General features: G+C 38.4%; 1 protein-coding gene across 1 annotated transcript in view; it reads left to right on the top strand.

The window, feature by feature from the left end:
* The window catches only part of SLC36A4 (solute carrier family 36 member 4), a 94,881-nt gene that overhangs the window by 38,540 nt on the left and 38,423 nt on the right, over positions 1–17,918 (top strand). The window contains 1 exon segment of the mRNA XM_066570477.1: positions 4,552–4,721. Coding sequence (XP_066426574.1) covers positions 4,552–4,721 — 170 coding nt within the window.

Here is a 17,918-nt window from a genome sequence, read left to right as displayed (position 1 = left end):
GAACTATGCATTTTTAATATTCTTAAGAAGTTTTGTTTAATTGCCAGACTGATTCCAATGTTTAATACATGAGAGTATAAAAATGTGTCTTGAAGGATGAATGATTTTTCATTGCTAGAACCTTCATCTCTTTCTTACTGCTTGTTTGCTTGCTTTGTTCTTATATTGCTGTTGTAACAACTGAGATTTGGTCCTTCCCTTCCCTTCCCTTCCCTTCCCTTCCCTTCCCTTCCCTTCCCTTCCCTTCCCTTCCCTTCCCTTCCCTTCCCTTCCCTTCCCTTCCCTTCCCTTCCCTTCCCTTCCCTTCCCTTCCCTTCCCTTCCCTTCCCTTCCCTTCCCTATGCCCTTAAGTTAAAGGAGGGCAGGTTTCAATTACAAATTAAGAAAAAATTCTGTAGTGTGAGGGTAGTGAAGCACTGGAACAGGTTGCCCAGAGAGGTTGTGGACTCCCCATTCCTGGAAGTGTTAAAGACCAAGCTGAATGGGGTTCTGAGTAACCTGAGCTAGTGAAAGGTACTACCCATGGCAGGAGAGTTGGAACTGGATGATCTTTGAGGTTCCTTTCAACCAAACCATTCTGTGATTCCCTGACATTAAAAAAAAAAAAGCCAGAAATCTGCAAATGTTTACTGTGTCTATTCTGTGTGATGCAGCTGAAAGGAAAAACACTTCTATTTCTAATAAACCATGGCAGCCCTTGTTGTTTATAAGATTAGTGAAAAGCTTGTTTTAAATGGTAGCTTTGGGTTTATTTGTGCCTTAAGAGAGGTGTTAATAAAAAACACGGAGTGAGAGGAATGTGGAATAAGCTAAGGTTGCTACCCACTGTTGTTTTTTATTGTGCTCATGCAAGCAACAGAATGAACTTTATTCTGCATCCCTGCTGTCTAACAGAGCTGTTCACATAGGAGTTTTCAAATAGCTCTTGGCTACAGTGCAGATGTGATGATGATGATATTTGTACTGATGGCTTTGCAGGCCTAATGCAAGGAAACAGATAATAAAAGAGATGGAAACTGGTGCTCTATAGGGTTGGAAATTGGCATCATAAGCATAATAACCTCAAAGCTACTTAGGGCACATATCCACAGTTAACAAAGTCATCTGTTTTTGTCTTACCCTGGAGAGTACCCCAGAGCACCAAACAAAATTAGGAGAAGCAGTTTGGTGGTGCGCTCAGGGATTGTGATGTATGATGCTGTTGCTGTGCAGGACTGTGGCTCTACCTGATACAGTACTGAGGGACAAATGGTTGCAATTAACTGGGCTAGCAAAACAAATTTCCAGTGAACCACAGGACACTATTTTGCTATTTGGTCCTCACATAAAAAGCCAGTAAGTTGCCAGTTTGAACCAGAGAAATTGTAAGGAGCAGAGGAATTTTTTCATAAGAAGACAGGCGAAAGACCTGGAGTGTATCTAAGCAGTGAGACTTGGCTTGTGTGTTTAATTCCAGCTGGACAATCTCTGTCTTAAAAATAAGCTTTTTCTGATAAAGAAAATGAAATTAAAATTCTGCTGCTTTCTGAGTTTTATTTGATGTTCTCACTGAATTGACTGGAAGGCATACACAGGCCCTAGACTAGTTAAGTTCTTAAGCTTAAATTAAATAGAGGACTACTTGTATTTAAAATATCCTGCTAGATTGGTGCTTTTGGATAAATGGCTTGATGCTGTTCTATTTAGATGGTGTTTGGGAGTACAAATTGTCATTCAGCATAATGTATTACTTAGAATATGTTGAAAATTGACTTAAAGAGTAGTTTTCAGTATTTGCAGATGTAAATTACAGAAAATTCTGCTTTAGTATTTATTAGAGTCCTTGGTTTGGGTCTTGTTTTTTCATAAAATGGTTTCAGTTGGAGAGGACCTTTAAAGATCATCTGTTGTGATCCCTGTGCCATGAGCAGAGAAATCTGTTATAAGACCAGGTTGCTCCAAACTCCATCCAACCTGGCCATGAGCACTTCCAGAGATGGGGCATCCACAGCTTCGCTATCCTCATTGTCAAAAATTTCTTCTTTGTTCTTGTTTGGGTTCTTGTCTTCTTGAGGCCAAATACGAAGGTTCTTTCCACCACCACTTCTTTGTTAAGATATAAGTGAGTCTTTGTGCAACAGTTCCCTTACTGTGGATCCCAAAAGTTAATGACCATACATACAAACATTGGTGTATTGAAGTTTGACAAGACTACACATGCAGCTTAGTTCAAGTGAAAGCTTCACATAATTATTGCTCTGTTTGGTCCAGCTGTGTTGTTCTGCAAATTTTGTTGCACTGCTTGCCGATGTTTCTACTCTTCAGATGGGTATAAGGAAATCTAAAATGATGAATTGAAAAGCGGTTTAGCACATATGAATGATTTAGATTTTTATTAAGTGGTAGCCTAAGGAGTCATCTTTTTCTGATTGGAATATAATATTAAATTACTAGTAAAATCAAGTTAGTAATATAATTTTTTTTTAATTTGGAAAGTTATAATTGTCATAGAGCTGTAGAAAAAATAGTGTAATGGAGATGCTTACCAATCCTGTTTTTGAATATATTTTAGAAATTACTTTTGTAAAGGCTTGGGGTAGTCTGAAGCTTGAGGAGTAGAGGTGAATTCTGGGTATCTGGTCAGCTAAAATTTAACCAGCTAAAATCTATCTATATCTTAATCTAAAATCTAATCTATATCTTCTGGAATAAGGACAGTCTTGCAGAACTGTTTTTCCCTCTAAATTTCTAAAAGCTACTCAGCAGTCAAAAAGATGTGTGTCACAAAAGCAGCAGCTTCTAAACTAGCTACACCATTATGTCAGCCTGTAAATTGATACAATAACATTTCTGTCCATTTGAATGTGCCTTTGGAGATAACTTGACCTGTGTACAGTGATGGCCAAACCTTTGATACAGATAATTTCAAACCTATTAGTCAAAATGTAATTTTAGTTGAAGCTTATTTTTCTTTTCTTCCTCATATAGAGGAATAGAATTATAGAAAGTATGGTGGAAAAGAGCTGAGTTGTACAGATAAAAGTTTTGCCGTGCCATTTGGCCACAGGATAAAGGGCCAAAAGCAGTCCTGGCTAGATTTTATTTACTAATGCAGATACAGACTGTGATACTCAAAGAGAGAATGTTGAAGTGACCCCTGCCAGGCTTTGAGAGATACAGAGATCAAGGTCCTATTTGTTCTTTTTATTTTCTTACTTATGCATTCACAGAATCACTAGGCTGGAAGAGACCTTCAAGATCACTGAGTCCAACTCATGCCCAAACACCTCAACTAAACCATGGCACTGAGTGCCACATCCAGTCTTTTCTTAAACACATGCAGGGATGGTGACTTTACCACCTCCCAAGGCCGACCATTCCAGAACTTTATCACCCTTTCTATAAAGCACTTTTTCCTAATATCCAATCCATATTTCCCTTGACACAGTTTGAGACTGTTTCCTCTGGTTCTGTCAGTTGCTGCCTGGTGAAAGAGACCAACCCCACCTGGCTACAGCCACCTTATCAACTCTCTACAACTCCACAGGGAGTTGTAGAGAGTGATAAGGTCACCCTAAGGTCTCCTTTTCTCCAGGCTAAGCACCCCCAGCTCCCTCAGTCGTTCCTCACAGGGTTTGTGTTCCCAGCCGCTCCCCAGCCTCATTTCCTTCTCTGGATGTGCTCGAGTGTCTCAAGGTCCTTCCCAAACTGAGGGGCCAGAACTGGACACAGCACTGAAGGTGCTGGGTACAGGGGAAGGGTGACCTCCCTGCTCCTGCTGGCCACACTGTTCCTGAGACAGGCCAGGATGCCCTTGGCCTTCTTGGCCACCAGGGCACTCTGCTGGCTCATGTTCAGCTGGCTGTCACCAGTGCCCCCAGGTCCCTTTCTGCCTGGGCACTGTCCAGCCACACTGTCCCCAGCCTGTAACGCTGGAGGGGGTTATTGTGGCCAAAATGCAGGACTCAGCACTTGGATTTATTAAACTTCATCCTATTGGACAGACCCATTCCAGGTCTGTCTGCAGAGCCCTCCTACCTTCCAACAGATCAACACATGCTCCCAGCTTAGCGTTGTCTGTAAATTTGCTAATGAAGGACTCAATCCCCTCATCCATGTCATCAATAAGGATGTTGGCTTTGCTTCAGATGAACATCTTTTTAAGGACTGAAGCAATGAACCAAGCTCTCACCCAAGATTTTTATAATGTCCATACAAAGAAAATCATACAAAGACTCAATTTCTGTTAGTTCGTTGCAAGTAATGAGAAATGCTTGTAATTAATACAGCACAAATTAAAAATATATGTAAATTTAAACCTGTTGGAGGCATGGATAGCTCTTTATCATTTGTTTACTCAGCCACAAGTAACAGTGGTAAGGATGTCTGCCCTTTCTTGGAAGATTTACTCTAGTTGGCTTATCTTCTGCAATTTCTTAGGCAGTTAAAATATATTAATGTTTACTGAGAAAAAAAAATCATATATATATATATTTATCTCCTTAGGGCCGTTATCAAACGAATTTTTTATGAAGATTTTGCAACTTACATGACTGTATATGTTTTCAACAGGTTGTATCAGTCTGTAAAAATTCTGTACTCCTTTGGGATTTTTGTGACATACTCGATTCAGTTCTACGTCCCTGCAGAGATTCTGACTCCAGTTGTCACCTCCAGAGTGAGGCAGAAGTGGAAGTTACTCAGTGAGCTTGTGGTGAGAGCACTATTAGTCTGCTCAACCTGTAAGTACGTGCAGAACATCCATTAAAAAACTTGCTATTACATTTTTTGGACCTGCTTATTTAAATATATGTTTTGTTGTTTAGTTTTCTGGAGGCTAGGAAACCTGACATTTTGACTTTTATGAACAAATGAAGCTAATGTTGTATTTGTATTTTAACCGCATTTGTTTTAGTAGGTTTGACCGATTATTTGACAACAATATATTTTGCTGGTAATACCCTAAAGCTGCCAACTGGAAAATAAACCTTTCTCAAATAAAATTTTTTACGTGAGATGCACATTGCTGAGATTTGTCAGCATTTATCTATGTGATCTTCAGTACATGCTTGTCATGGAGAAATCGTTTCTGTTTTGTTGATCTGAGGATTAAGCCTTAAGATATGTTGGGTCTGTAACCAAAAAGTAGCATTGGCAAACATGGATGCCTGGTCATGGAGTTCATGAAGTGCCACTTATTTTAGAATAATGCTCCAAAGTAGTTTTTGGAGGCAGGCATCTCTACCTTTACTCCCTGTTACTCTTGTTGTTTTTCTTGCTTGTCCCCTAATCTTCCCTCCTGCTGTCTCCCTGCTTTCTCACAGCTGCTTGAGATGTGCTAGTAGGAGTCAGCAGAGCTGACATTGAATGGTGAGTGTGGTCTCATCCAGGAATCAATACTCCTGAAGATAATGAACTGTGGGGGAAGTTCAGCTTTGCCTTTACAGCTCCCAGCCAAAGTGCTCAATAACATAGCGACCTTTTCTCAAAGACATTATTAAAAAATTGTTTCTATTACAAAGCTGGCTTCTTGACTTGACCAATTGTATTGAAATAAGCTGTTAATATCTTAAAAGCAATCAAAACTAATAAATAAGCAAAAAAAAAGCTAAACTTTGTGTTTTAGGGGAAAGTACTGATGAAAGAGAAGATATTAAGTTTATTGTCTCCATTCCCTTGATGAATACAGTAGCTAATGTACTGGATGACACCTAAGGATTGTTGTAAAAGAAGACTTTGACATCCAGTGAGACCTTCTTAAGGTCAAGTCTGTTGAGAAAAACAGTTTAATGCCAGTGCAATTTAATTACTAGAGTAAGCAAAGGGAAATACCATTAATCTAATAACTTGAAGCTCTGAAAATACATCCGCTTTGTGAAACTAACAAAATAAAAAGAAAACCCAAATTTTTCTTGAATGATAAAGTACATGTCTCCTGAAGCATCATATGGCCTGTGTTCTATTTCAGGTGATCAAGGCATTAAGATTTTAAGATTGAGGACAGATGAATAGCTCTTGTAATACTTGAGAGACATCTAGATCAAAAAGCTTCAAGGTTCAAAACACTTCTTAGTATCTCTCCAGGACACTAAAAGGTTACCAGTTAGATCTCCAGTCCTAACCACACCTTGCTGTCATGACACCTTTGACTTCTTCTCAATCTCGGTTGCTCTTTATGTGCTCCTTATCATCTGCCCTGGTAATGATATCACTATAGATTTGAAAAGCTAAAAGTCTTGTATATCCAAACTGTTGCTTACAGCCAAAGGCTTCAAGGATTTATAGGTGAAAGATAGTTCCATGTATGTGTCTGATGAGAATAGCCAGTGGTGAACAGGCTTAAAGACACACTTCCCTAATTGACTTGGGAAAATTTTAAATTACTTCATAATATTCAGCCATAGGTTTTTTCCTTAATTTTATCATTAACTTTTGTAATTTCTGGGTAGTCTGAAAAGGGAAAACTGAGAGACAATGTCCAAGAAAGTAGAAAAAGAAAGGAAATTAGCTATATATATGTAAAGATAAATATATACAAAAGATACAGCTATATATACAAAGATGTAGCATTAGAATGCTCTGCCTTTATGTCTTTGAAAAAAATGTGTATAGTAAAATTGTACCTAGTGTATGCCATTGCAACTTACCTGTGATATGAATCTCTGAAATGGAGCTGCTGAAGTGTTATGGGTCTTACTGGCATATTTGAGGATATTAAATTGTTTGCTGCAAGGCACAAAAAAGTAACATTAAAAATTTGCTCTTAAAGGTTTGATATTTGCCAAGCTGTTGTGTGATGTGTTGTATTAACCTAATGGCATTTCAGGTTTTTCCCAAGTGGTTTCTACAACTTGTATGCATGCAGTAGCTGTAATACTTTTTCACCAACAATTGTGTAAGCTCCCATGCTTACATTCATCTTCATTTTTCATTGAAGCACTGGTTTTAAACAGAATTAATTTAAATAGCGTCACTTTTCACTTAGCTGCACTTTGTCTGACTGCAGAACATTGTTCCTAAAATGATTCAGAAAGTGTTTCTTTAATAGAAAGTAAAAATCCAAAACCTTTTAAATTGAATTTTAGAAATTAAATGGTTTTGATATCAGTGACAGAGTATGTTGTAATGTCTGGACCATTCAGAGGTCATACACTGATTAAAGGAAATCTGCTTGCTTGAAAGTAGCTCTTTGAGAAGAGGAACTTCAGCTGTGGTGCTAGTAGCACATTAGCTTTTTAAGACAAGACATGAAAAATCACTTATTACTAATTCTTGGGGCTTTTGCATTACTCAAAAGTTATGTCATTGTTTTATTGTTGGAGTATATGAGAGACTGTTTTTGGAAGAAGCAGACCAGGAGTCTATTTTATTGTCATTTTTTTCTTGTCTGATAAGGTTTGTTTTAAGTAAGGATTTGGCAACTGACTGGGGATGTAACACACACCCAAGAGCCATCTGGGTTGCTTAGGGCTTTTCATTACTTACTTGCTCACTTTTGGACACTTAGCATTGCAGGAGAATGATCACAGGAATCTTCTGCATTTTTAGATTTCCCTGTTCTTCTTCAGCTTTTTTCTGGTTTTTTTGAGAGAGACAAGCATCTCTTCATCTTTGCTTGGATTTCACTGTAGATGGTGTAGCAAGTTGGAAGATCCCACCATACTTCATAAATCCTGACATAAACCATTCTTTTATAAACTAGGTGAGCACCTGATGCACTGAGTGGAGCGGTGAGCTAAGCTTGTGCTGAAAGTCCAGCCTAGAGCTGGAGCCCAGGTTTGGTGGATGTTGAAAGCAGGTGGGAGCTGGATGTCTAGCTAGCTAGGCAGAAATAGGATTGAAAGTTGGACTAAGCATCACTGTGGTGGGCTAAGTTAGAAATTAGGAGCACAGGAAAATAGAAGGAATAGGACAAGAGTCCTCATGGGATTTGGAAAATGCTAGAAGAGATATGCAGGTGCAATTTTGTGTGGGTACTGCCTTGGTATTTTTGGTATTTGAATGTCAGATAACCTCAGTGCTTTGAAATAATTGTCAGGGTGGAATTTTGAAAAAGTTGAAAGTTTTTACCCTGATTTTACATATTTAAAACACATGTCATAAATATAGTTAGAATCTGTGTTTGCGACATCTACCTGGGTGAAGGCTGGGCATCATGCCCAAGGTTCAGCTCTTAGCCAAGCCTGTTACATGATGGGATTGTATGTCCAGCACACTGGGATTAACTGTTAAAGTGTGAAGCTTTTTTAGTTTGCTTCTGAAGCATCCTGGATGAATTGTTAAAAGATCACTGTATTTGTTTAGGTTTAGAGTAAACTTGGGAGAGAATTTTTTAAAGAAGCTTTAGTAGGAAAGCAGATTTAATCAGCCCCTCCCCTTAATTGGTTTGGGAGAAAATACTTTTTTGGAGAAAGGTGGAAAAAACTGTTTATTAAACAATAAAACTTAAACAATATTAAACAATAAAATTTTTTGCTACTTTAAAAGAGATGACAAACTGAGAAAGTTTTTTTCTGGGTTGTGGTTTAGTTTACTCAGTCTCTGATTAGTTTTTTTGGTGTTGGAAATGTTGCAGGCTAGGCTCGGCCCAGTGGGATATAGATGCAGCTGCTGGTGCTTTTCTGGGTGTTTAGTTTAGAGCAGGTTTTAAGAGGTTTAAGGAAAAGGGAAAAAACCAAAAGTTTAGGGAACCTTTTTTTTTTAGCTGGCTAAAATTAACTAAAAGCAAAAGAGAGTTTTGTTTTGCTGTTTGTTTATTTGCAGACAACAATAGTTTAGGAATAGGAATGTGGAGCAGTGAGTACAGTGTGTGAAAAAAATGCTGCTTTTTTTTTCTTCTTTTTTTCATTCTTTGGAACACTTTTAAAGGTGTAAAATTTATTATTTAACATAAATAGAATGAGACGATTGGGAATAAAAGCATTATATAGTCAATTTAAGACATTTTACTTTTATATCATTCGCTTACTACTAAAACTAATATAAATTTTAACTCTATAAACACATACATAATACATTTATTATACAACTATACACAGACAATGGTAACAACATTTAGCAAACAGTGATATTTATATATAGGTTTTATTTAACAGTTAGATTTTTTTGAGGTACATATTGTGTTCTTTTTTTTTTTGCATTATTTAATATGTGTAACTTGGTTTTTGAGCAAAAACAACTTTACGAATGGGTTTGTTTGTATTTGAGGTAGAATTAATTTAAACTGTCTTTTTTAACAAACTTTTGATATGCACTACTGGGACTTTGTTTTTATTTACTCTATGCAAAGGCTCAGATTGGGCAGGGCTTATTTGGTTAGTAGAGCTTTGGGTGTTAACTAATTAGGTGGCTTTTGTTAGATGTTGCTTTCAGTTTTTGAGATTTTTTACTTAATGCTTTTAATGTGGTTTTTAACAGTTTGTTGTATTTTTTTACTTTGTTTGCAGCTGGTGTATGGTAGGGGATATGGTATATTTACTTAATGTTATGTTTTTTAGCTTAGGTGTTGATAAGGCTGTTTTTGAAATGAGTTTTGTTGTTTGACTTCATTTTTTTAGGGGCATTATGTTTTTACAGAACTTGCTTTTCAAGGCTTAGGATGGTGTTCTGGGCTGTAGCATGAGACACAGGGTAGGTTTCTACCTATCTAGTGGTGGCTTTCACTATGGTCAGCACGTAGCGCTTGCCCTGGCGTGTTTGGGGCAGTGTGATGTAGTCAATCTGCTAGGCTTCTTCATACTTATACTTGGACTACTGCTTACTATACTCTAGGGGCTTTACTCGTTTGGCTTGTTTGATGGCAGCATATGTCTTACAGTTATGGATGACTTGAGAAATACTGTTCATGGTTAAATTCACTCTTTGGTCTCGTGCTTATTTATATGTGGTATTTTTGCTCTGATGGCTTGAGGCATCATGGGCTCATTGAGCTAGGAATAACTCTTTTTTATGTTGCTAATTTAAATCTATCTTTGACACTTCTATTTTTGCAGCTTGATCTACTTGCTCATTGTTTTGGTGCTTTTCCTTAGCTCTACTCTTGGAAACATGAGCATCTACATGGCGGACTTTCACAGGCAGCTTTTCTACTTTGGTAGCAACGTCTTTCTACTCATCAGCAGCTCAAATTGGTTTTCTTTTATGCTGCTAGTTAGCTTTTTTTCTACTTCTTTAGCTATTTCTACAGAGCATTGGCTACTATTTATGAATCAGTATAAAGATAGAGCTTTGGCTACTTCTCTTTCTCAGCAATGTCTTGGGCCAGTTGAACAGCTTTGAGTTCAGCAAGTTGGTTTGATCTACTTTCTCTTTCAGTGGCTTCTGTGACTTGTTGTGTGGGGCTCTATACGGCTGCTTTCTACTTCTGGTTTGTTCTTACAATGGGACAAGAACTATCAGTAAAAAGAGTGTATTGTGTATCTTCTGCTGGCAGTCGGTTGTATGGTGGAGCTTCTTTAGCTCGTGTCACTTCCTGTTCTCTTTCATTAGCGAGACTAAAGTTTTTACTTTCTGGCTAGTTTGTAATTATTTCTAGAACCTTAGGGTGATTCAGTTTTCTAATATGGGCGCGCTGTGTGATAACAGCAATCTGTTTGCTCTATGTAGTAATCGTGGCATGGTGCATGGAGGGAACTTTTGTTTTGAATATCTACTTCGGTACTGGTAGTTGGGGTGCTAGGAGGAGTTGTGCTTCAGTGCTTATTACTTCTGAGGCAGCTTGGACTCTTTCATAGGCAGCTAAGATTTCTTTTTCTGTTGGAGTATAGTTGGCTTCAGACTTTCTGTAGCTTCAATTCTAAAATCTTAGTGGTCGGCCTTGAGTCTCCCCAGGCACTTTCTGCTAAAGGCTCTAGGACAAACTATGGTTCTCGGCTGCAGAGTAGAGTACGTTCTTCACTTCTGGTCTTGTCTTGACTGGGCTAAGGGCTACTGCATGAGCAGTCTCCTGCTCTTGCAAAGGCTTGTTGCTGCTCAGGGCTTCAGTGGAAAGTGTTCTTTTTACGGGTGACTAGGTAGAGAGGGCTTACGATCTGACTGTATTCAGGAATGTGCATCTTCTAAAAACTTATGGCGCTTAGGAAAGCTTGTGTTTCTTTTTTGCTGGATGGTGGAGACATTGCTGTGATTTTGTTGATGACATCGGTGGGGATCTGATGCTGTCTGTCTTGCCACTTCACTCTTAGAAACTGGATCTCTTGAGCAGGTCTCTTGACTTTGCTCTTCTTGATGGCGAAGCCAGCTTTTAGGAGAATCTGGATTATTTTCTTTTCTTTTTTGAACACTTCTGCTGCTGTCTTGTCTTACACAATGATGTCATCAATATATTGCAGATGTTCTGGAGCTTCACTCTTTAGTGCAGCTTGGATTAGTCTATGGCAGATAGTGGGTCTGTGTTTCCACCCCTGGGGCAGTCGGTTCCAGGTGTACTGCGTGCTTCTTTAGGTGAAGGCAAACTGAGGCTTGCATTCTGCTGCTAGAGGAATGGAGAAAAATGCATTGGCAATGTCTATAGTGGCATACTACTTCGCTGCTTTGGACTCAAGCTCGTACTGGAGTTCTAGCATGTCTGGCACAGCAGCGCTCAGTGGTGGAGTCACTTCATTCAATGCACGATAGTCTACTGTCAATCTAAATTTTCTTTCAGATTTACGCACAGGCTAAATGGGGCTGTTGAAGGGTGAGTGGGTCTTGCTGACTAATTTATTGCTTTCTAGCTCACGGATCATTTTGTGGATGGGGATCACTCCATCTCGATTTGTTCGATACTGTTGGCAGTGCATTGTTGAGGTGGCAATTGGTACTTGTTGCTCTTCTACTTTCAGGAGACTTACTGCAGATAGGTTTTCTGACAGTCTAGGCAAGCTGTTCAACTGCTTGACACCTTGTGTCTCTACAGCAGCTATTCTAAACACCTATCTGAGTCTCTTTGGGTCTTTGAAATACTCACTTCGGAGGAAGTTTATGCTTAAAATGCATGGGGCCTCTGGGCCAGTCACAATAGGATGTTTCTTCTACTCATTTCTAGTCAGGCTCACTTCAGCTTCTACTAAAGTAAAATCTTGTGATCCCCCTGTCACACTAGCAATAGAAATAGACTCTGTCTTTACATGTCTCGATGGGATTAATGTAGATTGCGCACTAGTGTCAACTAAAGCTTTGTAGTATTGTGGTTCAGATGTGCCAGGCCAATGAATCTACACAGTCTAAAAAACACGGCTTTCTCTAGCCTCTACCTGGCTAGAGGCAGGGCTCCTCTAAGCCTGATTATCCTTCTTTCCCTGGGCATATGCTTTGGAGGGTCTTTTAAGGGGATCAAAAATATTGTTATTATCATCATATGTGACAGTTTGGTTACTGGCTACTGGAGCTGCTTCTCTTTTGGAACTTCTCTGAGTCTTCAGTTTATGCACCCGTTGTACCAGAGCAGCAGTAGGTTTTCTGTGCTATCTCTCTATGTTTTCTCTACAATCACGCAGGTAGAACCACAGCTCAGCTTGTGGGGTGTACCTTCTCTCGCCATCTGGGGAACGTCTGCCTTGGATACTAGAACTTCTGATCTGTACTGCTGAGATTTGGAGAAAGCTCTCTTTAATCTCTTCTCTCAGTTTCTTGTGACCCTCCTCCATCTTGTTTTCTAATTTTTGCAGACGTGTTTCTACCGCTGCAATTCTGGCATGTGTTGGGCTATATACAGCATCTGCATATGCTTGGAGCTTCTTTGCCATATCAAGCACAGTCTTTTCACTATCATCTCGCTTCATTATTGCTAAAGCAGAAGCATATTCTCGTGGCTCAAGTTGTACAAGTTTTCTCTACATCACAGATGTGCATGGTACTAAGTCTGGATTTACAGTGTTTATATCATCTGAGAAGACAATCTCTGCTACTGCTATTTCTTTTAAGTGTTGAATCTCTTGTTCTATGGTTTTCTACTGTGTTTGCTGCAGATAGAGATCGTTTGCGCACAGGTATTTTTGTGCTACAGTTCTTAGGACTTGTGCTCAGAGGCTGTGTGGATTAGCCCCCCTTATCATTCTTCGGTCTTGTGACAGGGATCTCAAATGCTTCGCTTCAGTGCCATCCAGAATTGTAGCCTCGCCTGCAGCATCTCAGAGACGGACTAACTAACTAATTATGGAATCATCAGGTCGTCGGGTGTAATCTTTTTTTAGGCCACGAAGGTGGTTCAGGGAATGAGACTCAATATTGGCTTCTGATGCTGTGTTAGTTGTGTTAACTTTGGCTTTTGTATCAGTTGGTGTTGAGGGTCTTTTTCTTGGATCATCGTCATCAGTCACTGGCTGATTGGTTTTGCTTTTGTGCTTTTTTCCTGCAGCAACTGCCAGTGGCTTAGGCTCACTATCTGGTTTAGCTGCTGGCTTTGAGCCTGGGGTGACTGTGGTAGCTGCTGCTTTATCTCCCTGCCCCCTGCCTCTGTTTGCTGCCCTACAGTATCTAACAGAGTGCGATATGCATAGGCCAGGGCCCAGCTTATTGCAGTGAGCCTTTTCTCTTTAGAATCGTCATGGCACTTCTCTTTTAGGTATTTCCCCACCTCAGGTGGGTTCTGAATTTGTTCCTGTGGAAAATCTCAGTCTACAGGATCAGAAAATTATTTCAGGGTTTGGCTTATATTTTCTTATTCTCCACACCACTCAGGATTTTTCACGCCTGCATCTGCTTCTGGGTCAGGGGTCTCACTAACTCCTCTGGATATCTCAGCCCTCATTCTAGAGAAGCTGCAGACCATATAGAGGAAGCTTACCAGATTGAATACCAGAAAGATGGTCTCTTTAACATTCAGGGGAAACTGGACATTCTCAAAAAGTGACATAACAGATCCGAAGGAGAAGAAGGAAAGGAAAGGCTGGAAAGCCTTATTCCCGGCTCCTCCTCTAACAGACTGGGTGCCATTACTAATAAATTCTCAAAACATACTGCTGGAATTGGGATGCAGGGTAGGATCAAGAAACTATAAACCATAAATATCGTAAACAGACGCCAGTATCTTTGTAAATGCTTTATAAATCATTATCACCAAGGCCAACACAACAGCTGTTCTAATCTGTACCCTTCTACTGTAAAAATTAAGTGTTATGGACAATAATCTTAGTGACCAGAAAGGTATTGAAACCTCAAAAAGGTCTAGAGCTCAGAGGCTAATGAAGGCTTCTACTCTAAGAGACATTAGTAATTTAAGCAGCATGGCTACTGACTGCTTTAACTCACTAAAGAGCGAGCACAACCAACACACAATCAATAGAGCTTTTTTCCACCTTTTCGAGCCCTACGTTGGGCGCAAGTAGATATATTTGTTTAGGTTTAGAGCAAATTTGGGAGAGAATCTTCTAAAGGAGCTCCGGTAGGAAAGCAGATCTAATCGGCCCCTCCCCCTAACTGGCCTGGGAGAAAATACTTCTTTGGAGAAAGGTGGAAAAAACTGTTTATTAAACAATAAAACTTAAACAATATCGAACAATAAAATCTTTTGCTACTCTAAAAGAGATGACAAACTGAGAAAGTCCCTCCCTGGGTTGCAGCTCAGCTCACTCAGTCTCTGATCAGTCCCTCCGGTGCTGGAGATGTCGCAGGCTGGGCCCGGCCCGGTGGGCCACAGATGCAGCTGCTGGTGCTTTTCTGGGTGTTTAGTTTAGAGCAGATTTCAAGAGGTCTAAGAAAAAGGGAAAAAAACAAAAGTCAAGGGAACTTCTTTGCTTCAGCTAGCTAAAATTAACTAAAAGCAAAAGAGAGCTCTGTCTCGCTGTCTATCTGCAGACAACAACAGTCCAGGAGCAGGAATGTGGAGGAGTGAGTGCAGTGTTTGAAAAAAAACTGCTGCTTCTTCTCTCCTCCTCTTCCACTCTCTGGAACATGTCTTAAAGGTGCAAAACTTATTATTCAACATAAACAGAATGAGACGATTGGGGATAAAAGCATCATATGGTCAACCCAGGTTCACCTCTTAGCCAAGCCTGTTACATGATGGGATTGTATGTCCAGCATATTGGGATTAACTGTTAAAGTGTGAAGCTTTTTAGTTTGCTTCTGAAGCATCCTGGATGAATTGTTAAAAGATCATTTAATATTTTTATGTAGATAGCTGTAAGTTTTATCTTTCCAGAGGTCAGCTTGTGTCGAAGAGCAAGAAAAAACCCCATTTTATGCAAATCAGTTCTCTTATGCCCATTTCTTGTAATGAACTGCGCTTTCATCATGATTGTTCTTTACTCTCTCTTGCTTACTTGGTACTGAGATCATGATGATTCTGGGAGCGGAAAATTTGGAGAGGTTTTGTTCAGCTTAAGCAATTAATTCGTCCTGTATTAAAATCTTCAAAGTGTGCTGGGAACTTAGAGATTGAGAGATGATCTGCTAAGCTTTAGTCAGTGTTGATGCTAAATGGCATCAGACGTATTCACTTCTGATGCCTCACAGTAGGAATTGTGGTAAAAAATTTAGGATGGGGCAAGACAATAAAAAATACTTCTTTGGAGAAAGGTGGAAAAAACTGTTTATTAAACAATAAAACTTAAACAATTTCAAACAATATAAGTTTCCTCTAGAATGAAAATATAAATATCTCACTGTGTAGCAAAGCCTCCTCATGTCTTTTACTGAAGGACACTGAAATTAAATCTGCTTGCTGGATGTGTTGAAAGAAGTATGGGGAAAAAAAAGTAGTATTGAGAAAATATTTTATCTGAAAAGGTGGCAGCAAATCCATGAAGTAAGGGAATAAAATAGAAAGGAACAATTCTAGCATTACTTTCATTTTTAAAGAAAAAGTTATGTTTGATTTATTAAAGATAGTAGGGAAAGAAATTTTTTTTGTGAATTGGTAGCTACTGAAGAATATCAGCAAGTATAATGGAGAAAACTGGAGTTGAGCAGTAATAGTATCTTTCATCCACACAAGAAGTTTAGAATATTATTCTTTTAATAGCTTAATTTAGGGCTGTGTTCCTGCAGCCACGGTTTTCCTGTTAAAAGGTAAATTAAGAAATACTGCATTTGCATGTGGATGTGGAGATATCACTTGAATTGTCAGCTGTTTTGATTATTACCTTGAAATGAAAGAAATTTAATTGAAGGGCTGATCCAGCTGAGTATGAACGGAGCTGTTACTGAGCTGCTTGCCATTAAGTCTGAGCTTAGTGTGTAATTTTACCAAGAAGAGAATAAATGCATTATTCACTTGAGCTTATCAGTTACGTTTTCTAAATATTTCCCTACTTGAACTGTACCTGGTTTTAAGAAAGAACAGTTCTTCATGCTGAACAATTAGACACAAGATAAAATTATGTTTACCAGATGTCTTACACTGTTTATTGACATTGTGCCAAAAAAATACTTGCTTAGAGTAGCTGCAGAAGAGGTAACAGGAGTTTTAAGGTCTAATAATGCATACTCTTAGGATAAACTAATAATCATTTATATAGAAGAGGCTTGTGTATCAGTTATTAGACATAGATTTTTTTTAAATAAGAATTTGTTAATTGCAGAGAGTAATATTAATGCCAGAAAAGTGGAATAGTTAAATTAGTGATTTAGGAGAATTCTAGATGGGATATAAAATATTTGTGTGGACTGCTTACAGGTCCATCAAAGTGGTCTTTAACACAAAATAATTGTTTATGAATTGTCAAAGGAATAAAATTAAATATTTGATTAATTCAGTTCATTTTTCCCCACTGTTGTATTGGGGTTTTATCTGGGGCTTTTTTGGATATGGGGTGCTGTGAGCATAATTCTTGCTTCCAAGTAGAAGATCCTGTACTGTGGTTTTAAGTTGAGGATCATTGAGAGATGATCATTGGGTGATTTTTTGGCGTATGCTTGGGCATGAGAAATAGATATATGAAATCAGATTTTTTCAACCTTTTTGAGTATCTTTGCAAGAAGAATTAAGCTCTTAATTTCAGGGTTATGAGTCCTTCCTATTTATATGCCATTATGAATTGTCTTATCTTATGAGTTGCCATTGGTGTAGGCATCAATTTATGGACGTACAGTAACTTAACGTTCTTTTTAACAGTGCAAACATTAAAATCTTTTTTTACCCAACTTTAATATATGGATACCAGATGTCTGTGGTTTATGATTAATGGTTAAATGTTATGGTTTATTTGAATAAACCACAGAAGTGTTTCTTACTGCTCATTGTTCTAGAGACATTAAGGTGTGAATACATTTTCCAAATAAAGCCGTAAAGACTAGCAGAATGGTCTAATGTTAGTATTCATCATTGTAAAATTTTATATTTTAAAAGCTGTATACAGAAAGTTCAGGTTGTAAAGTAAATTCCTGAAAAGCTAAAACAAGTCCTCTTTATCTCTTTGGGGTTTTTTTTAAATTACTTTGGTGTATGTTGGATTTCTTCTGTTCAGGTGTTAGTGAGGTTTCTGAATGAATTTCGATTTTGTGCTTCAGATTTTGGAGTACAGTTCTTTTCCAAAAATATTTTGTGGGAAAGAAAGAAAAGTATGAGTTTGAATATTGGGCAATCAATATATTCAAGAACTGTCTGGACACAATCCTGCGCCATGTGCTCTGGGATGGCCCTGCTTGAGCAGGGAGGTTAGATCAGATGACCCACTGTGGTCCTTTCCAGCCTTACTCATTCTGGGACTCTGATTCTGTGATTTGTGATTGAGGTGAAAAATGGACAAATTTGAAAGATTTGTAATTAGAATATTAAAAAGTAATTTATGGCTTGACATGAAATTTGCTTGATTTTTGTTCTGCAACATTTGTTCCATAATTTACAAAACAAATGAAGAACAAGTAGTTTAGCAATTAATTCATGTATTCTGAAGCACTTGTTCATATTCTGGAGCAATAATTATTTTAATTCTTAAATTATTTGCCTTAACTTTTTAATTATTAATATTTTTTAAAAAACATTTTATAATTCATTTTTGAAGACTCCTTTGTAAATT

This window comes from Molothrus aeneus, chromosome 2, assembly GCF_037042795.1.
Source record: "Molothrus aeneus isolate 106 chromosome 2, BPBGC_Maene_1.0, whole genome shotgun sequence".
NCBI classification, from domain to species: Eukaryota; Metazoa; Chordata; class Aves; order Passeriformes; family Icteridae; genus Molothrus; species Molothrus aeneus.
The sequence above is the reverse complement of the archived record's forward strand: the minus strand, read 5'-3'. Positions and strand labels throughout refer to the sequence as shown.